The 27,034-nt window shown below is 37.0% G+C and overlaps 1 protein-coding gene across 1 annotated transcript in view; it reads left to right on the top strand.

Moving 5' to 3' along the window:
- Fhl5 (four and a half LIM domains 5) overlaps positions 1-26,685 on the top strand; it is a 33,671-nt gene extending 6,986 nt beyond the window's left edge. The window contains exons 2-6 of the mRNA XM_013016654.1: positions 15,804-15,969; positions 17,051-17,225; positions 18,462-18,631; positions 22,692-22,878; positions 26,449-26,685. Coding sequence (XP_012872108.1) covers positions 15,804-15,969; positions 17,051-17,225; positions 18,462-18,631; positions 22,692-22,878; positions 26,449-26,612 — 862 coding nt within the window. The 3' untranslated portion in view covers positions 26,613-26,685. The remainder of the gene's footprint in view (positions 1-15,803; positions 15,970-17,050; positions 17,226-18,461; positions 18,632-22,691; positions 22,879-26,448) is intronic.
- The last annotated feature ends 349 nt before the right edge of the window (positions 26,686-27,034 follow it).

Raw genomic sequence — 27,034 nt, 5'->3', positions numbered from 1 at the left:
TAATTTTTCTTTAACAGGTGCTATGAAGCACACATGCCTAAATCTTTTGAGATTGACAGCAGACAAAAATTAAATAGAAGCTTGGCCTTAAATATTGGATGGTGCCCAACCACTTTTATAGCCAATAAATTTTGAGCTGTTAAAGGATAATTTATAATTATTGAGTACTGCCGACACAAAGTACCAAATAGAGGTCTACCTTGTATGTATTAAAATCACATTCTAGTGTGAGGTACAATATTCTTCTTCATAAATACTGAAAACAAACAACTGGATAACATCAACCTCCATCCTGTAGTCCCAACTCAGACACTATTATACAGCACACATACACACCTATAAGTGTGTGTATATACATATATAGCAATACATACATATATACATGCACATATATATGTATATGTATATGGGTATATATATGTGTATGTATGTATGTATGTATCACTACCTCACTTTTACTGATGATCTAGAAAATAAAACCAAATCTAGTTTGGGGGCTTTTCTTTCCTGCCTCCAAAGCAACTGAATAATGACAACAATAAATAATTAAAGCTGAGTTGCCTTCAATGAAAGCTGTTGATCAATAAGGTGAGAAGGAAGGGAAGTAGGCTCGGTAGATAGATGGGATAAGCAGGAAGGGTTAGGCTGGTGAGGAGGATAAAAGGAGGTTGTCCAATAGGTTATTTGCAACTCTGAAAAATAAACAAGGGAAATGCTATTTTTAGAGATGCTATTTTGGGGGGTGAGAGGCAAGGGAGTATGATACAGGCGATAACATTGATTGGCATGCAGTGTACATGCATGGAGCTATAACAATGAACCTCTTCCCCCTTATAATTAATCTAAGCTACTACAACTGAGCTGCCATGTTGGAGGGTCCTGGTACTTCCTTTGAAAGACCTTGTTTTTTTTATAGAAAGTCAGCGGTAGACTGTCCTCATGCTTGAAATGAACCTTTCTGGCTGTGATCTGGTCAATAATTAAAACCTGGAATGACAGATGCAAATAAGAAGAAGGCTTTCATCCTTTTCTCTTTCAAAAAATCTTAAAGTAGCCAAAGTTCTTTGCAAATAATCTTGTTGGTGGTGGTGATGATGATGATGATGATGATGATGATGATGATGATGATGATAGCAAACATCTATAAATAAAAACCAAGGGAAAAATGGTTTCTGTTACATACATATCTGTAATCCTGAATTCTGGCTAAAGCATATTTGCTTTTTGTATTATCAGATATAAGGGGGGGGAGAGGAGAAGTGCCACCACTAAATTACTAAACTCAGTTTTTCTCATTTGTTAGTTGAGAATTGCTAAGTCGAAAACTAGGTGTATAAAAATCACCCCCCCCCCAGTTCCTAGATTTAGTGGTCCTGTGAAAATTAGGAGTTTGGATTAAAAGTGTATTTTTAGAAGGGGGGAAAAATCAATTCCAAGGGACATTTAAACTTGTTGAGATTGTTTTGGGAAGGGAGAAAAGAGTTGAGGGAAATTGGAGAGGATGAGCAAATAAGATAATTATATACATGATAGACTTGTGAAAGGGAAATCCCCATGTATAACTAAATGATGCTAATTAAAATGTTGAAAGGAAAAGAAACATGACTAAGCTTAAGAGTCTGTATCTTTACCATAAATTAAAGGATTTCTTTTTCCTGCTTTTTGCTAACAATTCTCTCTGTTCTCCCTTCTCATCTTATTTCTTCCCCTGCCCACCCTAAGTTTTCCTTCTCCTCTTCCTTTTCAGTAAGTATTTGCAGAAAATAGTTGTACAACTAGTTCGTTTCAGAGTGAAAATTCTTTCTTCTTAAGAAAAGGAAATATCATACAGAGTTAAGCTGAGTCATAAATTGCAAAATGACCAAAATAGTGTCAGATATAAGAATGTTTTTAAATGGGTCACTAAACCGGCAACAAATTTGAGCATTTAATTTTAAAGGAACTCTATCACTTTTATTTAACTAAACTTTGTCTGAAGTAGGCTACTCATTGCTAATTTATTATTTTAAAAAATATTGTGTAAAGTTCATTTGGATTAACAGTGTGAAAATTCTCTAATAAATATTTTCAAGATTATATTTAGAATGATGTATTGTAGTTTTCTTCAATTCTCTGGGGGGAAAATACTAGAAATAGTCTTTTGAACTTAGTTTTCATACTGGTAGAATAACACCCTGAAAGTGAATTCTCTCTAGTCCTTCCCTTCTGTGATAAAGATAAGAGATTCAATGAGAAAAGATGTTTGAAGATTTAATTCAATTTTTGAAATAGGCAACTTTCACACTAAATGCAGAGTTCCAAAGATATAAAAAAGGCTTTGCAGTAAAAACTAAATCTTACTGCCTTTCCTGTCTCTTCGTCATGCTGTCTCTGTGGTTTCTTCAAGAGTGACTTTAGCAGGGCCTGGTGGCTCATTACTTAGTTCCAGCTACTGTGGAGGCTGAGATCCAAGCATTATGGATCAAAGTCAGTCTGGGAAGAAAACTCTAGGAGACATTTAACTCCAATTAACCCCTAAAATGCACAAGTTGAACTGTGGCTGAAGTGATAGAGTGCTAGACTTGAATGAGAACCACCAAACACAAAAAAAATGACTCTAGGGGCTGGGAAGGTGGCTCAGTGGTAGAGCGCTTGCCTTGCATGCATGAGGCCCTGGGTTCAATTCCTCAGCACCACATAAGCAAAAAGAAAAAAGCCGGAAGTGGCGCTGTGGCTCAAGTAGTAGAGCACTAGCCTTGCGCTGAAGAGCTGAGGGACAGCGCCCAGGCCCAGAGTTCAGGCCCCATGACTGGACCCCCCCCTCCAAAAAAATGATTCTAGATATTTTTAAATTAACTGAGAGGAAGCCAAATTGGTTTTGTGTGTGTATGTGTGTGTGGTTATGTGTGTATGTATGTGTATGTGTTGTTGTTGTTGTTGAATTGCCAGCCCTTAGGTTAGAACTCATGGCCTAGGCACTACCTTGAGCTTCTTCTGCTCAAGGCTAGCACTCTACCACTTGAGCCACAGTCCCACTTCCAGATTTTTCTGAGTAGTTTAGTGGAGATAAGAGTCTCACAGACTTTCTTGCCCAAGCTGGCTTTTAACTGCAACCCTCAGCTCTCAGCCTCCTGAGTAGCTAGGATTACAGGCATGAGCCACCAGAATCCTGGGTTTTGATAAATACTAATGTTGCAGAACTATTAGAATACTAAATTATAGGTAGATAGATATTCTTAAAATATTTGTCATTTTCCAACTATCCTTACTGTATTTTCTCTGTACTCCTCAACAATGTTCATATTTGTGTATCTTCTAATCCTTTTAAGGTAGTTTGATATGTCTTAGCTTGTTTGCTATAAAACATCATCTATAAATATGCTTTCTAAAATTATATATATGTATATTTGTCAAAATGCCTCTTAAATTACTCTAGTATAAAGTTACTATGACTTATCCCCCTCCCCCAAAAATCTTGAAAATTATCAATGGAAGTTAAGGATTTGGAAGTAGATTTGAAAGTTAATGCATATGTCAAAGAGTGCATACACCTTCTCATGAGCCCTTCTGATAGTGGTATGCTAGCCTCACCAAGTATCTGGAGTTGGACATCCCCCAGATCTGTGAAAGAGAGCTCTGATGAGTAAAATCGACTTTTATTTTCTTTAGTCCTCTGCAGACTAACGAGAGTCTGAATACTGCAAGGACCACTGCTTTTGAGAACACAATGAAAAAATGTAACATTAGGGTGAATCCTTACTCCATACCTATACCCTTCAGCAACAATGCTGGTAGACTTGTAGAGAGATCGGATGTAAATACCCTTTAACTTGGCCAATGTGTCCAGACATCTTTAAAACTCAAGGAAAAGACGCATACCACCTTCTACATGGAAAGAGGAAGGGAATATGAGAACCCAAGAAGGACATTACAAGGCAGGGATGTTCATCCCTATTCCCTGGCCTTGCATCATTTTCATATTCCATAAAGCAAGAATTGCTCGCAAATCACCATCAGTTTTATCATGAGCTTCTCCCAGATCATCGCATACTTTTCCACATGGCCATTTGCACCCAGATACCTGGGTCTGATGAATTATTTAGCTGATAGATGTGTCCTGGGTTAGAGTTTAGGCCCTTCCTCAGTAGTCTCAATGTCAATAAGGCAGGCCCCTGAACTTGTATTTGTTATTACATAAAAGGAGACAGTGTGAAACAAAAGAGTCAATGAACCTCTCTCCCCAATGCTGAAAGCTACAGTCTGTGTTCCAACATCATATTAATGAACATGATAACAATGGTCTCCAAATAGAAAGGATGACCTATCACAAAAATAAAAATAAAAAACCTGGAGTTAACCTGCAAGGAATTTTAGAGTGCTTCTTGAATATCCCAAGAAACATGGAGAGGAGTGGGTCCCCTTACTGGCTCACATTTGATATGGCTCACATTCTTATAGACTTCACCTGTAGAAATAGAGTCAATTTGGTGATTCCTACAAATGAAATGATGTGCTGACCTATGTGAAAGTGTTAGGTACATGATCTCTCTAGGCTGAGTTCCTTGTGTATAACAAAGCCTTAGGTAAGCTTTCAGGAGTCCCTGTGACCATGTAGGAACTACACTTGCTTTTCCAGAACATCTGTACAAGATAATAGAGTAGGAGGACACACTCAATTTACATCCTTTAAAATGATTATGGCTCCTTTGGGATCAGAATGTAGACACAAACCTGATGATGAGTTTTAAAGCTGAAAATTGAGATTTATTAAGGGACAGATGCAGATAATTCATTTTTATCTTTAAGGGCAAGACTCTTGTCCTGAAAACCTGTTTATATGCTTATGGAGAAAAAAAAATTTAAATCATGTTAAACTTATGTATTTTAAAAGAGTTTTCTACATTTTTACTACTTATAGTGCAACATTGCTAGGCTTATGTTTTATCTTGAATTATATTTTGCCTCTATTTTACTAATAGCTACCATAACTGCATATTTCTGAATGTAGTTGGTCCAAGAAAATTATACAAAGTCCTTTTTTTTATTATTTTACTTTGCTTTGTTAGTATCCACAGAACACTGATTACCCAGATGGAAAGCTCTAGTCAGCTGTTTTGTTTCATGGGAGAATAGTTCATCAGCCCTCAAGAGAATTCATGTTTGACCTCTCTACACAAGACATTGAGCTTCCAACAAACTGACCTTGCAAGTACATCCCTAGAGACTAATATCAAACATTCCACCCCAATTCTATGATGCTTGTTTTAGGTTACTTTTTTGATTGATGGCCTGAAGTTATGGCTTTAGTTATTTTTAAGATTGTTTGTTGAGTTTTTTAAAAGTAGCATTTGAAGAAGAAGAAAATAGCCTCTTCCTTCAAAGTGTAGACTATGGTCATTACTGAATATTTTCCATTGAGCCCAGGATACCTACAGCTGATTTTAGCATGACTTTTTTGTTCTTATATAGTCCTTGCATGAGATCATAGACAGCGCATATGGTTCATAGTTTACAGTTAAAATGTAAAGGCCAGTAGAGTTAAATGGCCTCTACAGCAATGAACAAATCAAATACAATGCTAAAACAACTATTATCAAAAATCGGTAGCTTTTGACTTTTGAGCCAATATTCTTCTGAGTCAGTCTTTGGTTACAAACTCAAAACAAATAGAAGCACATAGCTTTGTGCAACCTTGACCTCATAATCAGAAGAAATGGAAGAAAAGAAACAAAAGTAGAACATATTTAGTTTTTCTGAGTCCTGTTTAGCTTTAAAGCATGGGAAATCGAAGATTTTCTGCTCTAGAACATATGCTTAGTCCACTTGGCTTAGTTTACACAGACTAATAATAAGTTTGGAAGATTTATTTTTCTCATATCTCATTTGACTCTGCTAAATCTTCTCCAGTCTTGTGGCTCATTACATCAACAATACTTGTGCTAACATAGTGAATACAAATTACTTTGCAGTACTGGTAAAGACAAGGAATTCTACAAACTCATACAGAACACAAGAGCCAGTTCAGACTCCAAAACATATCAAAGAGTTCAGTTTAACTGTAGTTTATCACTGCTTTTAGTTTAGGGGGAAATTCTTTTAATTATAGCAACAGATTGTTACTTTTCTGCTTTGTTTTATCTATAATCTTCAATGGTCTTCAGTGGTCACCATCCTGAAAGAATTCTCACTACCACACAGAACCTTGTTTTGTTCTTAATCTTTTGCCATTTTTCCTTCCTTCTCTCTCTCTCTCTCTCTTTCTCTCTCTCTCTCTCTCTCTCTCTCTCTCTCTCTCTCTCTTTCTCTCTCTGTCTCTCTCTCTCTGTCTCTGTCTCTCTTTTTCTTTTTTGTCAGTTGTGGAGCCTGAACTCTGGGCACTGTCACTCAAGTCTAGCACCCTACCACTTGAGCCACAGAGCCACTTCCAGCTTTTTCTGCTTATGTGGTGCTGAGGAATCAAACCCAGGGCTTCATGCATGCAAGGCAAGCGCTCTACCACTGAGCCTCCTTCCCATCCCCCTCCTTTGACATTTCTGCCACACATATAATAGATATAAATTAATGCATTATCAAGAGACATATCCCATGCAAATTCTTCTTTCATATCCAAGTCTTTATCCTTTGTTCTTTTTTTTGAAAATGTGCTTTCTTAGGTACTAGTCTTGGTATATGGAGTATCAGACTCCAAGCTTTCCTTTCATCCAGCCATTCACTTGTAAAATGCTTAGTGAGATCCTACTATGCCTCCTAAGATACAAATGTGAAGTAAGAGACACATTCTTAAAGGGCAATCCACGGAGGGAGAAAGAAATGCACAGAACAGAACAACTGTTACAAAATGTGGCAAAAGATAAAAACATCTATCAATTTAGGAGACTAATTACTCTGCACTGGAGAAATGACAATGTTCCTGAGGATAAGACTTTTAACTAGACTTTTATTGATTAAGAAAACATCAGTTTGAATGAGGTAACAGAAAGAAAAAATTGGGTGATCATAATGTTTTTGAAGCAGTCATTCATTAGAAGTTACTGGAAAAAGGAGAGAAAGGAGAGAGAAGATAGCTAAGGATCTCCATGCTAAGCAATTGAGTTTAGCCTTTATTTTTTTATTAGTTTTATTATGCAAAGGCATTTCAATTCCACAAGTCAGGTTATGAGCATAATGCATCTTAATCAGAGTTTCTACTTTCATTTTTCTCTCCATATTTTCCCATTCCATGCCTACTCACAAGCTACTTAGTTCCATTTTTAAACATGCATTGAATATAATGAATAAGCATTTGCTCACTCTTCCTCCATTCTCGTCTTTTTCCCTGTTGGTTCTCCCTTCACCATGACAGAACATATAATTAGAGAAAAGGCTGTTGAAATTCTTTCACTGGGGAAAGAAAACAATGAATCTGAGAGTAAATCTTGTTGAGGATTGTGGAAGATGTTATGGAACTCCTCAGGGAAATTGAGCTATCAACAGAGAACAAGAACATGTAATAGCTACGTGCTTGGCTCTAGGGGGTGCAGGGAAGAGAAGAGAATGCATGCATCTGCCTTAGCAGACTAGGTGTGTTGGCTACTTCTACACTGCAGTTGATTTCCATAACCCTTAAGAGAGAATACTACAGTATACTTTGATTAACAAGGCTTTAAAAATGCTCTTGGCTGCTCATCAGACACTTGCCGCCCTTTTCATTCTAAATGAGAAAATCATGGAAAGCAAACTCACCAAGATAAAATATTTTATCCAGTTTCCATTTCGATCTAAGTTTTGTGTATAAGCCAAACAAATTTCAGCCTTCAAATTTCACCCTAATATTTCCCAGTAGCATTTCAATATTCCTACACTACTCATGTTTTAATTCTTTCAAGTTCTTCCTGATAGAAACACAGAAACAAATGTACAGAATCCATGAAAGACAAGAGTGAGTGGTATAGTTGTTTAACACTCCTAGATGTGAGCACAGACACATTTACACAAGTGAAGCTACCTTGAAGAAACAGATGAAAATTAAGCCAGAAATCCCATCAGACTTTAAAGAAAAATGCACTTGTACATATATGTGAAAGTAATGGTTACAGCAGTTTTTTAATGTATTTACAAGAGCAAAGCACATATTGGACTAATTACCATTTGCTCCATATAATTTACTGTAAGACCTATATTTAATGTGATTATGGGCATTGCTGTCTCCATAGGAAATGGAAGGCTGTGATCAAATCAATGTAAGTTATAGTGATGCTTAGAATAAAGGATATATGGTAATACAACTCCCTTAAGTTACACTACAAAGAAAATGCCTTCATTTTTCTTGGTAACAGGTCCATAGTCCTCTACTTCAAAGTGGTACTCTGTTCATTCACTAGATATTAAAGACATATGTATCATTTTTATCACCCCTCCCCCACACAGTGTTTCACTCACATGGCTAAGGACAGGAGCTAACTTTCAGGTTTTGATTGGGTTGTAGTTGACCATAATATGACATTGGTGGCACACACCTTTAATCCTGACTACACTGGAGGGTGAAATCTAAGCATTTTGCTTCAAATGCAACTTGAGCAGAAAAGTTCATAAGAATTTTACCTCCAATTAACAACCAAGAAGTGTGAAGTGGAGCTGTGGTTCAAGTGGTAAAACAACAGCATTGGCAAAATAAAGCTAAGGAACAGTTTCCAGGCTCTGAGTTCAAGTCCCAGTACCAACAACAAAAAAAGCATATTAAGTTAATTAGAATTCAGTTGGATTCTAACTAAGATTTGTTGCAAATACAGATTTTTAAATATCATTTTATCGAATATTTATAAAGTCTATAGAATGTTTAATAGAAATATTTATAGACTATTTCTCACAGTTATATGTATTTTGGCTGGCATGTTAAGCCCTGATTTTTAATTTTTCCCTCTCTACTTTTGGCATAACAAAATTATTTTTATTTCAATTATTGTATTTCTATTTGTGTTTTTTAATGACCCACAAAAAGTTCAGTGTGTCAGAAGCACTGAGCATTAAAAATTCAACATGAAAAATTTATTAGTTGACTCAAACAATACAGAAATGAAGAATCAACTTTTTAATTGCCTACATGTTTTTTGCTCAGTATGAGTAAAATATTACATTTTAACTTCACAAATTATTTCTGTTAATTTTTATAATGTTTATTAGTATGTAACTGCATGTGATGTAAGGTCTTTCATTCCTATTCTTTCTTCAACTTTCCTTTGGAATTTTTTTGGCAAGCCTAAGTTAGAAATTTTCATACAGCATTTTCTTGTGTTCCCTTAGCGCGACCAACCCACTTTTGTTTTGGACTATGTCACTTAAATGATTTTAGAGCTTTAAGTTAGTAGAAGTCCAGTATATAATACTACCAATGTCATCGAGGCTCAGAAAACCTCTCTAGGAATTGAAGTTCCTCCTGAGATAGACGTCTTTTCTACCTTACTGCTTTCCATCTATTTGTGATCTTTGAGACATTCCCTTCTTGTCAGCTCTTTGATGCATTTTACTTTAGTTTTTATTCTTAGAAGCACTTTTTGTATGTGTACCTTTACAATCTGTCAGCAACAGCAGCTGAAATGACTCTGAAATCTGACATCTGCAAGTGTTTTCAAATGACTTTTTAAAAACATCTTTTACCTTCTGCCAATACTTTAATGTGTATTAATATATACTCTTTTCTTAATATTCTCACTACTTTGCTTTCCAAGACACGGTGGTCCTTTGTCCATCTCCTTTATTGCCTCCCCATCAAACAGTATATATTCATTTACGAGCTCATCTTTTACCTTTTCTATTTTTCTACACTTGCAACTTTCTCTGATCATCACATTCCATTTCCTACCTTCAGTTATCACATCTCATCAGCTCCATTAAGTAACTCAGCTGAGACAAATACTAAACTTCCCTGCTTAATACAATGCTTCAGATCAATTTCATTAATATTCAACTTGATGCCCTGCTAGTCCAGTTCCTCAGAATTAATGTATATAAACATAATTAGTTTGGTGTCCCAAGTAGATTCTTTTCCATTTTCCCATCTTAGTGCACACTAGTCCTACTAGGAACCCATTTGTAAGATCCCAAGATGACTCTCTGATTTCCAGGCTCATTTATTTTTTTAAAAAAATACATTTTTTATTGTAAAGATACTGTACCAGAGGGGTTACAGTTAATGAGCAAAGTAATGAGTCCATTTCCTCTCAAGCATTGTTACCCCCTCCTTTGTTTTTCCCCTATCATCTCTTCTCTCCCCACCTCCCTAACTCCTTCCCCCTCAAGTTGTAAAGTTCATCTTGTACATCTCATTGTTACAGTGGGTCAACCTGTATCCTTATTTCAGCATTTTGTTATTTCCCTTCCCCTCCTAAAATTAAAAAAAAATGTATATACAAGATGCAGGACACTGGAATCAAATACAGTGACAACAGGAATTGTTCCATGGGAGAAAAACATACAAAGAAACAAAAAGTCGCATAGTACATTATAGATACATTAAAAAGAATAACATGAAAGATAAAATCTCTTGTGTCCCTATCTTGGAGTTCATTTCACTTACCATCAGGTTATATGGTTGTATGTACATAACTTTTGACTTCTGCTTGTCCTAGACATATACTAGTTATTGCAAATAAGGGAAACCATGGGAGCTATGTTTCTTTGGGTCTGGCTCACTTCACTTAATATAATTTTTATCAATATCCTTGGAAAATCATCTACTTTTTAAGTCTTACCACACCTGAGTCTTGGCACAATTCTGTCATATCCATACAATCTGTTTTATGGTTTTGGTTTTGTTTTGTAAATGAGATCATTATGACCATCATTCTGATCACCTCTAACTTCCATCCTTCCCCATCTTGATTCCAAGTTTTATCCTCACCCATCACACTATAATTTTTGCTTCTTGAAATTATGTGAGCACATATGCAAATGTTCTTTTCTAGCTTCCTTTCATGGTCTATGCAGTCTTTTCTCTCTTTCTCTCTCTCTCTTTGGTTTGTGTCTCTCTGTATCTTCCTTCCTTCTCTCTCTTCCCTCCAGATTCCTTCTGTATTTCTCTTCTCTTTCCTTTCTGACTTTGTTGTTGTTAAAAGTATACTCACAAACACATACACATACACACACTGATTTTCCTTCATATTTCCCTTAAATAAAACAGCACTTTTTATATAGAAGGTATATTATTTGCTGATTAAACATAATATTAAAAATAAGCTTCTAATTTACTTTCCTATGTAATCCTTTGTGTCAAAATCACTCAACTTTTATACTTATACTTATAAATCATCAACAACTATATTTTGTCAACAGAAAAAATTACTCACTAGATTAAAGCTTGAACCAGTGATAACCTGGTTCCAGTCTTTCTTTTGGAACCTCCATAGTTACCTTTTCATGCCCCACTAGCCAGTTAGAATTAATTACTGGTCCTTGTCTATAAGTGCCATACACACACACACACACACACACACACACACACACACACACATAATTGTCTTCTCAATTCTGCTATTTCATCTCAGATACCATTCCCTGAATTTTCAGGTAAAGAGAGGCTCATCTGGGCTAACATCCTAGGCTTCTGTTCTCTCATGTGTATATTTGAAGTTTGGAGCCAACATTTTCATCAGCCAAGTGATGTTAGCTTCTGTAAGTGTGAGTTCTTATTCTGTTAACTGAGAATAACAAAAATATACTTTTCCAATGGACTGGTGAGAACATAAGGAAAATCCATGCACAATGGTTAACACACTGTGCAGGACTCAGGAAGCAGAAATATTGGAAGCCATTTTTAATACTTGTAATATTCTCTGAGGGTCTTTGAAACTTCTCCTTCCTCATTTCCACTTCCATTCCCCCCTGTGATTTGCTCTCCAGAGCAGGAAACTGCTTTTACTATATCCAATTCTACCACGACTGTCAATCACAGTCTAGCACTAGCTGCTTGGCCCTGGGAAACTGATTCCGTGAGCTGGGTGGGTAGAAACCACTTATAACTCTGTGACCCAGCATGCTGCCATCAACTGCAGCCAGGGACGTTTTTGTTTGTTTGTTGGGGGTTTTTTATTATGAAAATACCATAGAAAGGGGTTACAATTACATGGGCAAAGTAATGAGTGCATTTCTTATCAAGCATTGTTGCCTACTCCTTTGTTTCCCTTTACCATCCCTTCCCATCTTCCCCCCCACCCCTTCTCTCCTCTCCCCCTGCTGCCGCCAACGTTGTAAAGTTCATTATGGTTTTTATTTCACATCTTTCTTCCAATTTGCCAGGCCAACTTGTGTCCTGAATAGTAAGTCTGTAAAAGGATTCAGGAGATGCTATCATCTCTCTAATCTCTATAATTAGTGGGAGAAGAGTTGGAAGAGGCTGAGAAAGTCAATCCAGAATAGCTGTCTCACTGCCATTCAAATGGTGTTTCTACTTACTCCTCAATCTTTCCTGGCTAGAAGTAATCATCCTTTATCCTTTCCCTTTCTTTCAGCTGGGAGACTTCTACCCTCACTGAACATTTCGTTTCATTTAACAACTCAAAAAAAATACTTATCTTCAACCTCTAACGCCCCAATTTCCAATTTAGAGTAGGAGTGGACTTTGGGCAATAATTTTTAATTGTAATGTTTAAGTACTTATTACCTTCCATTTCTCCTTATCACTTCTGAACTTTTATTTAGTTATTTATAAAATGTCTTTGTTTCCTAATGGATTCTAAGCTTTCTGCAGATAAGATAAAAATCGAATGCATTTTATGTGCTTTACAGCTGCTAGCAGATTACTTTGCAAATGGCATATACTTCACATATTTATTGACTTCCTGACTAAATGAATAGTGTAGGATGCCTCGTAAGCAAGAGCATATTAAAGAGACCAAAAGTGGCATCTAAGTCCTTGCCTGTGTCCTGCTTGACAGACTCTAATACCCACTTGTTGTGAATCTATGCATCTGTCCAGCACAGTAAAAGTGTTGACACGGACTAAATGTTTGATATCATTGTTTAGTCCCATAGATGTAAATCACAAGATTTTAAGATAGTGCATCAATTCTGTTGATACCCAACTCTTTGGCATTGCATGTATAGAACAGAATGGAAAAAGGAGTGACTTTACTCTTCCCTGAAAATTAATAATTTTGTTCATTTTGTTAAGAATCCATGCCACAAAGCTTATTATATAGCTAGGATGGAGATGAAAGGTGGAAAGTGCCATTCAATATTGTACCTGCACTTAGACTTAAGGCCAGATCAATGGACAAGATCCAGCTATTATAATGTTGTTTAATTAAAGTGTTGTTCAAGACAGACAATTAAAATAGTACCTCTGTTGAAATATCTTTTGTTATTTCTTCATAAGCTTTATAAGATGCTATTGGCTTGAGCATACCTAAACAGAGTGGCCATGCTTCATGATGTACAGCTGAAATTAAATAACAATTAACAATTTATTTTTATCTTTTGAAGTTCTTTTTTAAATTTTTTATTGTCAAGGTGATGTACAGAGAGGTTACAGTTACATAAGTAAGAGCATAAGTAAGTACATTTCTTGTCAAACTTGTTATGCCTTCCCTCATTTTTCTCCTATTTTCCCTCCCCCAACTGTACCCCCAAATATACCCCCAAGTAATGCAGATTATTTCCAATATATTGTCTTGTGTATATCACTGCTATCCCTTTCTCCATTGCCTCATCATTCTGTGGTTCCCCTTCCCTTCCCTAATTCAAATAAATCTATATACAGTACCAGGGTACAACAACAAAGAAAAACCTCTTGTGTCCATGTCTTGGAGTTCATGGTCATGTGTAAGTATGTTACATGGTCATATGCAAGTAGGTATTTAAAAGGACATTTTTCATATGAAGTGATGAAAGTAAAAGTATTAGCTTTATGTTACTATTGAAATAAACACTTGGTCACTGAAAATGTAAATAGAAACTTAAATTGTTTCAAGGGAATAAGATCTATTTTCCAGCTGTTTCCAAGTCCTAAGTATCCCTTTGAGAATGTTTGTGGTCACTAGGAAGGGATGTATCTGTAGAACTAATCAAACAGGGAATTCAATGTTCCTTGTAGATAATTTTGGCTGTGTCCCATTGGGAATTTTCTAGTCTGAATTTTCCTGGGGGGGAAAAACCACACATATTCAAAATCCTCAGTCTTTCCTTTGATTAATAATGAGTAGCAATATAGCAAAAGTGTCATATCAGAATTATTAATGATGAGTACTCAACCAGGCACTATGCTATGAACTTCGTCTTTAAAACAAGAAGGCAAAACATCTGAGAATAGCATTGAAATGGTTTGTGAAAGCATCATATTGATTAACTGATCCTCTGCTTTTTACTAAAAATGTTTTTCCTTAGAGAATTTGAAAATTTTCATATATTTTAATATAATACTCCAATCAATCAAAAATTATAAATGTCAATTTCCAATGAACGTATTCCAATAAATACTGCTTCTGTTAATATAGAAAATGTCAGACTCAGTTTCATACTCATATCTAATTACAAACCTCTGAAATCATTGCTTTCTTTGTTGTCTTTAAGTAGTGGAACAAAGGGGTTGCAATTCAACATAAAAATATTTTGAGTACAATGTCTCTTGTTCCTTGTTACACCTTCCTGTATTTTCTCTCTTAATGACATCAAATTTATACAACAACCAGAATTCTTGTCCCACCCTGGCATTGTTTCATAGTAGTTTTTCATTTGGTAAGATGCTGTTATTTTTATTCATGTTGTACACGTTAATTAGCCCTAATGCTTAAAGAACAATGTAGATATTCATAGCCTTTGGTGTTTTTATCTACATCCCCTATCTGACTTTTGCTCAACAGTTATCACAAAGACCTATAGCTCTTCACTAAACTCTACATATTATTTGTTAGCTTGGTTGGATATTAAGAGTTGTCCAGGATTAGAATGATCAAAAACTAGGTTTTGGAGTCATCAAGACATTGAAGGAGGTTAAATCCATAGGTAAGGAGGCTGTTCCAACAGAGGGTACCTGATATAAGAAGACTTCAGGATGAATGTGAAAGCCTTCTATTAGTTATTTCATAACCAATAACTTTTTTAGTGCCATAATGAAGCTTGAACTCAGAGCTCTGTGCCCTTGCTTTTAGCAGTTTTTCAGACCAGTCCTCTACCTCTTGAACTCTACCGCAACTTCACTTCTAGCTTTTTGCTAGTTAGAGATAAGGATCTCATGGTCTTCTCTTCTGGATCTGGTTTCAAACCATGATCCTCAGATCTCAGCCTCCAGAGTAGCTAGGGTTACAGGTGACAGCCATCAGTCTCTTGCCAAAAAGATTTGAGAAATAGCATGGATGAGAATATGGCAACGCACTTGATCATGCATTCCTATTTAAGATTGAGGAAAAGGGGGGGAGAGTAACAGCTGTATTCATCTCCCTTCCCTTCCAATGCTCTCCACAATGATAGGTGATGTGACAATCAAGGAAGCCCTCATCACCAGTTCATATTTATATCCTTGAGCTTTGGCCATCTGATTTCCACACAAATCACATTCTCAGTGATATGTAGCTCATCATGAATATGTTTTCCCACAACCTGAGTGCTGGCTTATTTATTTAGTTATTTCTAGCAAAACATTTTTCTGTGTTTCGGCCTAAAAGAAGGAAAACAGTCTTTTTCTGTCACTCTTAAGTTTCACCATGACTACAAGAATATTTTCCTAAATGAGTGAATTATGAATAAGAAAATATACATCTATTTAAGTACTTGACTCACATTGTCTTGATTGCTCATCATGTATAAACACAGTTTTTCTTTTTTTTAATATAAGAATCATTTTCTTATTCACAGAGTCAAACCAAAATGACGTCTCCATTTGATTGTCAATACTGCACAGCACCCCTTCTTGGGAAGAAGTACGTACTTAAGGATGACAATCTGTACTGCGTTTCCTGTTATGATCGCATCTTCTGTAACTATTGTGAGCAGTGCAAAGAACCCATTGAATCTGATTCAAAGGTAGGGCTCACCTCAGTGCACAGAATTACAGCTATGTGCTGGAGATAAATGACTTAGAGTTCCCTCTGTTCCACCTGTGTTGACTTTATTTTAACACTCTTTGTTGCTATGCATAAAAGATCCTCAACGTTAACATTAATCAAGTTCCAGCCACTTCAAAATGCATTCTTTAATCTTAATATTATCTTGTAAAGTAGGTGTATGTGCATATGTGTGTATGTGCATAAAAGAGAAGACAGAAATTCCATGCTTAGGATGTTAAAAGATTAAAGTGGTTAAACTAACTACTTCCCAAAGTTGCTTTCATAATAACAAGAGTATAAATAAGTACATAAATAATTGGAGGAGTAAAGATTGGAAATATTCCTGGGTGTTATTGGCTTACACTTATAAGCTAGCTACTCAGAAAGCTGAGATCTGAGAATCACAGCAGTTTGAAGCCAGCTAGGGCAGCTGAATCTAAGACTCTTATCTTTAACTGACCAGTAAAAAGCTGGTTGGAGGAGTTGCTCAACTGGTAGAGAGCCAGCCTTGAACAAAATTACCAAAAAAAACTGAGCCCCAGTACTCACACAGACACATACACACACATATACACAACAATAAAAATAAAACAATTTGCCCTTTGCAAATTTCTAACTTATCAACCTTATCTTCCCTAATCTCCACATATTAAACTTATTTACCTACCACCCGTTCTTCCTCTAATGCTCATTATTTACTTTCTTCTTTTTCATTTATTTTAATTAGGTGGTATTATTTTGCAGCCAAGAATTTTAAAACATGTGAAAAGCCTCTTCTGTAGTTAGAAAGAGAAGATAGAAAAAAAATGTGAAGAAAGAGCAGCAGAGTTGTTTATTTTCCAACGTCCTTTATTGATCAATGAAAGATGCCCTGGGTTCCATCCTTACACCAGTCTCCTAAAATCTCTTCCCAATACCTAACACTATCAACAACAAATTCCCCCAAACTGGAGGCAGAGCCTACTATGCGCAAGTCCCAAGGGTGTTCACTTTTAGCTTATAAAATGGTTTGTGTGGTTGCAAATGCATTAGACTAACTTCAATTTGCTGTCTGCAAGGATCTGTGTTACAAAAACTGGCACTGGCATGAAGGATGCTTCCGGTGCACCAAATGCAATCACTCTTTGGTGGAGAAGCCTTTTGTTGCCAAGGATGAGCGCCTGCTGTGCACAGAGTGCTACTCCAATGAGTGCTCCTCCAAGTGCTTCCACTGCAAGAGGACCATCATGCCGGGTAAGACCCCCAGGGAGCTGGGCTCCCACCCACACTGCATGCTTCTCAATAAACACCAGCATATAAAGAGCTGAGTGAGCCACAATGCCCTGGGTTTGACAGAGGCTTCTCCATCTCAACATTTTGTTTCATGTACCTTTTATTCATTCATTATCCTTGAACAGTAAATTACAGTGATCCCCAATGATATGATAATGTACAGTGTTTTCTTTTCATAAAACCTCATTCTCAGAAACATTTTGAACCAGAAGTTGAGCTGCAGAATAAAGTACTGTAAGTCCCCCGAAGCTAGGCGAGACCAATAGCATTAGAAGAGGGAGACTGAGGGCAATCATCACTTTTGACTACTTACAAGCAGGCTTGAGAGTCAGTTGTCACACTCTCTTAGGGAAGAAAAGGGCCCATGTAAAACAATCCATTTTTGATAAGCTGATGTTTAAAAATGGCATACATTTATTATATGAAAGGACTTCGTTGTGGTACTTACACCATGAATATAATGTACTTTGACCCAATTTTCCCCATCTACATTACTCTTTCTAAATTTTTGTTTTTGAAGTTTCTTCTCTCTTCTATCTCTATCTCTGTCTCTGTCTCTCTCAGGAGTACTGGACTTTGCACTCAGGGCCTTGCATTTGCTAGACAGACCCTCTACTACATGAGCCACACACTTTTGGCAAGGTTGATTCACTATATTTTGGAATTTATCTTTATCCTTACAAACATAAGCATAGAAAAGTGTCATTCTGTCTCTGCCTCTTTCTCTGTGCCTCTCTTCGTATCTCTCTCACTCACTTATGCACACACACACACACACACACACACACACACACACACACACATTAAAGACTCAAATAATTCAGAGGTCAGAAGTATACAACACAAATCACTGGAGTCAGCAGTGGGCGTTCCTAACATTCCTGTAATGATTATTATGGCCCATTTTATCTCAATCATGAGGCATTAGAGTCTCCACTTAAAATATTTTCACATCTTTACATTGCAGCACGCACAAAGCCTGCAAGACTTCTCTTTCAAAGGAGGGATTCGTTGTTGTCATGGCTGTGTTCTCTCTCTAGATGAATGTTCCTGAAACTCTGGAAATATTATGTTCCTAAAAGGACAATTAGCTTATAGCTTTTATGTTTTAAAATGTATTTTAGATAATTTCATTTGCTCAAAGAAAATAAGCTTATACTGGACTTGCACTAACAGGTTCTTTCTTTTGGAGTTCAGGTTCTCGCAAAATGGAATTTAAAGGCAACTACTGGCATGAAACGTGCTTTGTGTGTGAGCATTGCCGACAACCAATAGGAACAAAGCCTCTGATCTCCAAAGAGACTGGCAATTATTGTGTGCCATGTTTTGAGAAGGAGTTTGCTAACTACTGCAACTTTTGTAAGAAGGTAATTATCTATAGAAGAGGAAGGCTGTGGGACCTCATCTACCACTAGTATTTTGCTGCAGTTTGGAGTAAACTGATGCTCTCTGTCTAACCAACACATTCATGTTAGTTTTGAAGTTCAACAACTCTCTAAACTCCTAGCTGCTACAATGAGTACCTACTTAGCACATCCATAACATTCCTCCTAGAACATGGATATTAGATTCTCTAAACAACTCAAGTAATCGACATTCAAGTTTCATTTGCAGCTCTAATACAAGATTGCAAGTGTTCTGGGAGAGGGCACATTTGTCTTCCAATGCAGGATATTTGTTAGGAAATAAATTGTGATTCATTTGGTGTTAACTGGTTTGCCCATGGATTCACCAAGGATCTCACTGGGATCTCCTCCAGTATTCTTTCAGCAATGCAAATAGGTTTGTGGCTTGAAGCTTTCTACTAGATTAGTAGGCTTAAGCAAGTGAGAAGATGGATTGTATAAGAAATTTAGTAGCATAAAAACACAAAAAGAGGCAGGTGTTGGTGGGCCATGCCTGTAATCCTAGCAACACAGATGGCTGAGATCTGAGGATTGCAGTTCAAAGCCAGACCAGGCAGGAAAGGTAGGTGAGAATCTTATCTCCATTTAACCAACAGGAAACTGGAAGTGGAGATGTGGCTCAAAGTGGTAGAGCACTAGCCTTGAGTGAAAAACAGCTCAGGGACAATGCCCAGGCCTTGGGTTCAAGCCCTACCACCACTACCACCACCAACAAAAGTACAAAGAAGGCAAACTGAACGCTTTTGTACTCCCTGTTCCAGAGGCATGAAAGACCTTCTCGTTTGGTTTCTCATTCAAATCATATTTCTAATAAGGGGAAAATTAGACAAACATTGTCTAACATTTTAGCTTCTTAAGATTTCATATGAAAAGTGGCTCATGACTATCATGTGAAATCCGGTCTGTGTTTTATGAAATACATACATTGATGTTCTCAAAGAAATCCTTGACACATCGTAAGTTTAAATGACACTATAGGTGAGGCATCAGTGACTCATTCCTATAATCTTAACTACTCAGAGAGCTGAGATCTGAGGACCATTGTTCAAAGACAACCTGAGCAGAAAAGTCTAGGAGACTCTTCTCTCCAATGTAAAAGTGGAGTTGTGACTCAAGTGGCAGAGTGCTAGGCAGCTCAAGAACTCAAGAAGAGCACCCAGGCTCTGCATTCAAGCCCCAGGTCTCGGTCTCTCTGTCTCTCTGTCTCTGTCTCTCTCTCTCTCTCTCTCACACACACACACATACACACACAACATCATCACACTAAATCAGTATAGTGGTTCCTAAGCATTTTTTTATCTATGGGATCCTTTGGTAGATCCCTTAAAACCATTTGTATATTTGCATTTGAAGAGGTAGAAGTGCCATTCCATTTCCTAAAGATGCATAATGAAACATATGCATTCACATAGATGCAGGGAAAGAGAAAGGGAGAAGGCAGAGGAAAAATTTTTTACCTGTACTAAAAATCACTATTGCATTTGGACCAACTTGGAATATGTATTTTTCTAAGTTGTAATTATTAAATTATGCTGAAATGATAAGAGAATTACAATGGATAGTAACATGACGCCAAACCACCTAATACTGAAAGTCTTCCATTACTTTGGAAGGAACACTGCCTCTACAAGGCGATGTTATTATAGGCAGTAGTCAGAACCCATGTCCCTGTAATATACAAAGCTCCATTGAATTACCAAAGTCAGTGACATGCATTCAAAAGCAGAGACAGGAAATACAATTAGTCAATTAATCTTACTGTTGTAGCAAGCTTTAGGCTTCATTTTGTTAACTAAGGCTAAAATATTAATGAAATTTGTGAGAATTATCTTAGAATTCATTGGAAAAAGTATAATCTGTCCACTGCTGTAAAGAGGTAACCAAGGAAAATCTCTAATATTGCAGTGTTGAGCTTAGGGACAAAGTGCAGGTTATAGAATATTTCATAAAAATTTATGAAATATTTATGTTGGGAGGCAGATAGATCATGACATGCCAGATTATTTTCTGTTTAAATTTCAAAATGACAAGCTTCTCAAGAAAATCTGAAAACAAGCTATTTTGATCCAACTGAAAGTAAAACAGCTTTTCAAGCCAAACTAAAGATGATTAAAAAAGAGAAAAAAAACCTACTTGACAATAGATCTTTACCTTAAATGTTTTCCCATTGATTTCATTGTGCTACATTAAAATTTTTTTCCATTAAAAAGTAAGTGACTTTAACCTAGTGCTTTGAATTCAAGTTTCTCAGGATTTTTTTATTTTTTTGGTCATGGGGCTTGAACTTAGGGCCGAGGTGCTGTCCCTGAGCTTTTCCTTTCAAGGATAATGTTCTACCACTTTGAGCCACAGCACCACTTCCACCTCAGGATTTAAATAGAGTTAAACATATTTTTCAGTTCTTCATTGGTCATCTATTGCATGCAAAATCATTATTGTCTTTCTCTTGCCAGATAAAATACATAAGGAATCCTGACATCAGTCAGTGGTAAAAACCAAGATTAGACATTCAGCTTTATTTATGCCTGCCTACCTCTTCACAAGCAACTTATTTTTAATGTTCAGGAGTTTCTTCTTCTAAATTAAACAGATTCTGGTGCATATATCAAGTTTCATCTTGCTGTTGATCAGTTTCTTAAATTTCAAATCTTTCTTTGTTTTAAATGTTGATCCTGTGGCTGGAACTTGGACATTGTCCCTGAGATTTTTTGCTCAAGGTTAGTGCCTTACCACTGAGTCACAGCTCTGGATTTTTTTTGGTGGTTTACTGGAAATAAGAGTCTCACAGACTTTCCTGTTTGAGCTGGCTTTGAATGGAGGTCTTCAGATCTCAGCCTCCTGAATAGCTGGGATTATAGACGTAAACCACTGGTATCAGGCTTGTAAACATTATGGGCTGATCATTTGACCAGACAAATCAAAGAAACCATGGTTTCTGCTGTGCTTGATATAAAGACGTTTGAAGTTAGTAGGGGATATTTTAAATTGCTTTACTTTAACACACGCTATTTTCCTTTCCATTTACATACTATTCTTTGTTTCTACAGAAAAAAGTGTTTTAATTTCTGATAGTATTACAAAATAAAAGCACTTTAAAATAAATTTTTCTATAAGATAAATATTTCTTGTTTTTAATTTTTATTTTTATTGTAAAGGTGATATACAGAGCTGAGAAAGGAAGTTGAAAACTTGATGCACTGTGCATATAAATAGCTATGATAAATCGTAAGCTCTTGTGTAACCATTTGTAGATTTTTTTAAGTAAAAAAAGAAATGCAAATCAATATTTCCCAGTGACAGTCCTCACCAGTTCCATTCAGGATTTTTCTATTGCTGGATATTCTTGGACCTAGTGTAAAATTTCAGGAATAGCAGGTTTGTTTTCAGCACCTTTGAAAGTTATTTCTTAATATAAGAACATGGCATAAAAAGCTTCTTAAGGGCTGGGAAGGTGGCTCAGTGGCAGAGTGCTTGCCTTGCATGCATGAGGCCCTGGTTTCGATTCCTCAGCACCACATAAGCAAAAAGAAAAAAAGCCGGAAGTGGTTCTGTGGCTCAAGTGGTAGAGCGCTAGCCTTGAGCTGAATTGCTGAGGGACAGTGCCCAGGCCCAGAGTTCAGGCCCCACGACCGGACCTCCCCCCAGAAAAAAAAAAGTTTCTTAGCTCTAATAGCAGATCTCTGAAGACCCAAATTAAAAAAAAAAACTCAGAGAAGTTGAGATAAATCAAATCCCCAATTTCTTCTTTTCAGCTGCAGGAGTCCAAAATGGTCCTGAGTGTTTTCTGATCCACAGATGGAGAAATATTAGAATAATTGTTTCCAGCAATATTCAATTCCTGTAAACTTTGGTTTCTCCCACAGATTATAAACAAAAATTAGAGAAATTGTCAGGAAAAGGAAATCCTAGAATCATCAGGCTATCGTATTGCAAAGCACCAGCTGTAAACACAGAAGAAAACCATAGAATGCTCTGAACCGTAATGGCACTCACCCTTACAGCCATTCTCATCCTTTGCCAGGTGATAACCACAGGTGGAGTGACATTTCGTGACCAGATATGGCACAAAGAGTGTTTTCTGTGCAGTGGCTGTAGAAAAGAGCTTTGTGAAGAGGAGTTCATGTCCCGAGATGATTACCCATTCTGTTTGGACTGCTATAGCCACCTCTATGCCAAGAAATGCGCAGCCTGTACCAAACCCATCACGGGTAAGTTTTTCAGTTGAATAGGATTTAGTAGAACACAGCTAGAGGGTTGTAACATGAAATCTAGTTACTATCAAAAATGCAAGTGAAAATGTAAACCTTCTTTATTATATTCCTTCTGGGGATCAACACAAATGGGTGCCCATTTGTAACTTACATGACTCCCTCAAGGAAAAGACAATACAATATGTGTATTTATCCTCTGTAAAAAGAAAAATCCAATCCTACAGTCTCTAAAGTCAAGGGAAGAGTAAAAAGGAAGGAGCTAAGAGGTCAGAGCAAACCTTAATAAAGCTTAATTTGAATCTGATTAACAAACTGCATGGAAAGAATGATATTAAGAAATCAGAGTTCTGAAGCCGGGCGCTGATGGTTCACACCTGTAATCCTAGCTACTGAGGAGGCTGAGATCTGAGGATCATGGTTCAAAGCCAACCCAGGCAGGAACCTCCGTGAGATTCTTATTTCCAATAAACCCCTAGAAAACCAGAAGTGGTGTTGTGGCTCAAGTGGTAGAGTGGTAGCCTTGAGCTGAAGAGCACACAGACAGCGCCCAAGCCCAGAGTACAAGCCCCAAGACCAATAAAAAAAAAAAAAGAAAGAAAAGAAAAAAATCAGAGTTCTGGGGCTGGGAAGGTTGCTTAGTGGAAGAGTGCTTGCCTTGCATGCATGAGGCACTGGGTTCAACTCCTCAGCACCACATAAGCTGTAAAAGCCAGAAATGGTGCTATGGCTCAAGTGGTAGAGCACTAGCCTTGAGCTGAAGAGCTGAGGGACAACTCCCAGGCCTAGAGTTCAGGCCTCATGACTGACAAAAAAAGAAATCAGAGTTCTGCTTAGTTCCAAACAAAGGGTAAGAGTTAATGAAGTGTAACTATTCTGAAAACTATCTGATGCTGCAGTGATTATAGTGGCATATATCAAGAATTAATTCAACTTATTAAGATGCTTCTAAGAAATGTGCTACTCTTGTTTCTTTCTATCCACTTATGATCAACTTATGACTAGATGAAAGAAAACAACATAGCATTGTCCTGGAAAAAACAAAATAGATGAGAAATAATTCAAAAGTAACATAAATAGTAAATTGATAAATGTTAGATTGATAATGCTCTGAAAAACATATTCTAGGAAGTGGCGCTGTAGCTCAAGTGGTAGAGTGCTCGCCTTGAGCTGAAGAGCTGAGGGACAGCGCCCAGGCCCAGAGTTCAAGCCCCACGACCAACCAAAAAAAAACAAAAAAAAACATATTCTATTTCTTCTAAAGTTCTAATCCTGCAGTTAAAGAACTGAAGCTAGCTCAGTATTTGAAAAACCAGCAGCTACTTCATAACTTGACAGTATCTATTCTCCATTGCTAGTGTTCTTAGACCGTATTTCACTTTGTTAGTTTGGATTAGGTAACAGAGAACTAAAGACTTTCCCTCCAGTTCCAAAGATACACATAACATATCAGAAAATGGGCATACATTCATCTTCCAAAGAAGGAAAAGTTTCCATGCAAATCCCAACTTGGAGACTTTAATCCACTTACAAAGAGAAAGGCCTAAACTACCCAGATAAGTCATACTTGTATTTATCTGTACAGGGACATCATGTTGTGTAGATTCTCATTCTTGTCTATTGGCTATGTCCAGTCAGCAGACAGGTTTTATTTGGCCTACACATAATTTCAAACAAACAAACAAGAATGAATACTAAAAATCCATCTTTGATGACAAAAGCAAAGGGACAAGCTGCCTTCAGATTCTTTGAGTGAGATCACCATCACAAAGAGCGGAGTGGCTGCCCAGTTGAATGGGGTATGCCTCTGTTACTCAGCTGCGTTAGTTACCTCATTGATAGTTACAAGGACTTGCATTAATGATTTCAGACCTATTTGATTCCAGAGAACAAAGTTCTAACCACTACATTCTTCTGCCTTTTGTATAGCTGGCAGCTTCTACTGCTAAGGGAATAAACTATCTCCATGACATTAAGTTAGAAAAATGGAGCTTCCAGATTAGCTACAGAAACTGGAACCCTAATTTCTTATTAGTGCAATCTGAAATCCCAAATTATCATAAACTTTTCTTGAAATGGGCTGGGAAAAAATGGTGCCCTAATAGGTAAATGAGAAAATGAAATCATAAAGAACTCTAGAAACTCACCTATCTAATCATGTTCTCAGACAGCCTATGCAAGTCCTCAACTTGATGAGTTTCAGTTCCGATCTATCACAGACTTATGTCTAAGTGACTCTTTTTGATGACTTCTTTTCAGTATGACTAAACCAACCTTTGTTAAGTTCAAACAGAAAGACATTGCTAGGTGAAGCATAAGATTATCAAGAACAAATTATTAGATCTAAAAGTAACCCAAATGTTGTTGGACTCCAGTAGCTTATACCCATAATCCTAGCTACTCAGTTGACTGAGATCTGGGGATTGAAGTTTCAAGTCAGCCCAGGTAATAGTCTGTGAAACTCTCATCTCCAATTAAAAACCAAAAAACCAGAAGTGAAGCTCTGGCTTAAGTGGTGGACACTAGTCTTGAGCACAAAACCTCAAAGACAATGCCCAGGGCCTGAATTCAAGCCCAAGGATCAGTACAAAAGAGGAAGAGTCTATACTATCCCAGACTCTTCTTCTCTTTTCTACAACTCCTCAAAATCAATTCCTTGATGTGTATCCTGAAATCATAGAGGAGATGGAGATCTGAGTATCACTGAAAACTCAAATGAGGCCCAAGTTAAAGTGGAAAAAGTTAATGAGGCATTTCATAGAAATTCATCACTAGATAGGGTGCTGCAGAGGCTGGAGCGGTCAGATTTGTAGATCTTCATGAGAACCCTAAACTCAAGTTGTCTTTGGGCAGGTAATAAGATTACCACTACAGGATAACTCAATGGACGACATTTTCTATTTTGGATTTCTAGAAAGTATGTTATAAACCATTATAGAACCATAGCACTTACTCCAGGTAAAACTGAGGGAGGAGAACTAAAAATCATTAAAACACCAAATACCAGTCTTGAAAATGTACATTTATTCCATTTTGTGTTTATTTTACAACTAAGAAAACTGGGTCACCTGGAAAGAGGGCAAATAAAATTATACATATCTGACTTTAAAATCTATTCTGTCTGCCCACTGCACTTAATTGTATTTCCTTACCTAGTTGAAACGATTAAATGTTTAGAAAAGTAGGTGATATATTTATCTAGCTTCTACTCACTCACTTCTGTAGATTGCAGAAGTTGGCTGGCAATCTTTAACTGTATTTTTCTTTTGTCTTTTCTTTTTTGGTACTGAGGTTGCACTTGGTAGGCAACTGCTTTGCTCATGAGCTACATCTTGGCTGGCAATCTTGGTGCATTTTATAAAGGAGTGTGAGTGTGAGGGGGGGGGAAGACAGAGGGAGAGAGAGAGGAGTGTCTGAAAAATCTCACCTGAACAGAAAGCTGGGAGGGAAAAGGGTTTATTTTGTAGTTGTCTGCTTCTACATGTTCTTGTTCACTCCTACAAGAGTACCCGACAGAAATTTAAGGGATCCTTGAAAGAATGACGATTCTGTGTCTCCAATCATTCACAGGTCTCAGAGGTGCCAAGTTCATCTGCTTTCAAGACCGCCAGTGGCATAGTGAATGCTTCAACTGTGGAAAGTGCTCTGTCTCCTTGGTGGGTGAAGGCTTCCTGACCCAGGACACTGAAATCTTGTGCCGCAAGTGTGGCTCTGGGGTAGACACTGACAACTAGAAGGAGAAAGGAAGCAGTCTATCCCCACCCAAAATCCACTTTGCCATTGTTCTCACTAAATCCAGAACTTGGTCTCAGTCAACTAGTTGATTTTCTGTTTTACTGAGGCTTTTAAGAATATTCATGTCAGAGTGAGAACAGAAAAGGTTTTACATATATTCCTACTGAGCTACAGGATCTGTGCACAAAAGCACAGCTTAACACAAATGAATCTATATTACAACTGCAAAATTACAACCTTGCAAAATGCTGCACTCTGCTGTTAGAAAACAATCTCTTCATATTTGAGTGTTTGACCCATCCCTAGGACTTGTTCATATTAATTAATGAAGTATGGCATGTTTCAAAACTTCAGAGTGAAAGAAAACTAGGGACAAATTTGAGAGGTCTGCATGAGATGAATGTTTGCATTTCTAGCCTAA

Source organism: Dipodomys ordii, unplaced genomic scaffold (assembly GCF_000151885.1).
Source record: "Dipodomys ordii isolate 6190 unplaced genomic scaffold, Dord_2.0 Scaffold32, whole genome shotgun sequence".
Taxonomy (NCBI): Eukaryota; Metazoa; Chordata; class Mammalia; order Rodentia; family Heteromyidae; genus Dipodomys; species Dipodomys ordii.
Note: the sequence above shows the minus strand (reverse complement) of the source record. Positions and strands in the feature narration are given on the sequence as shown.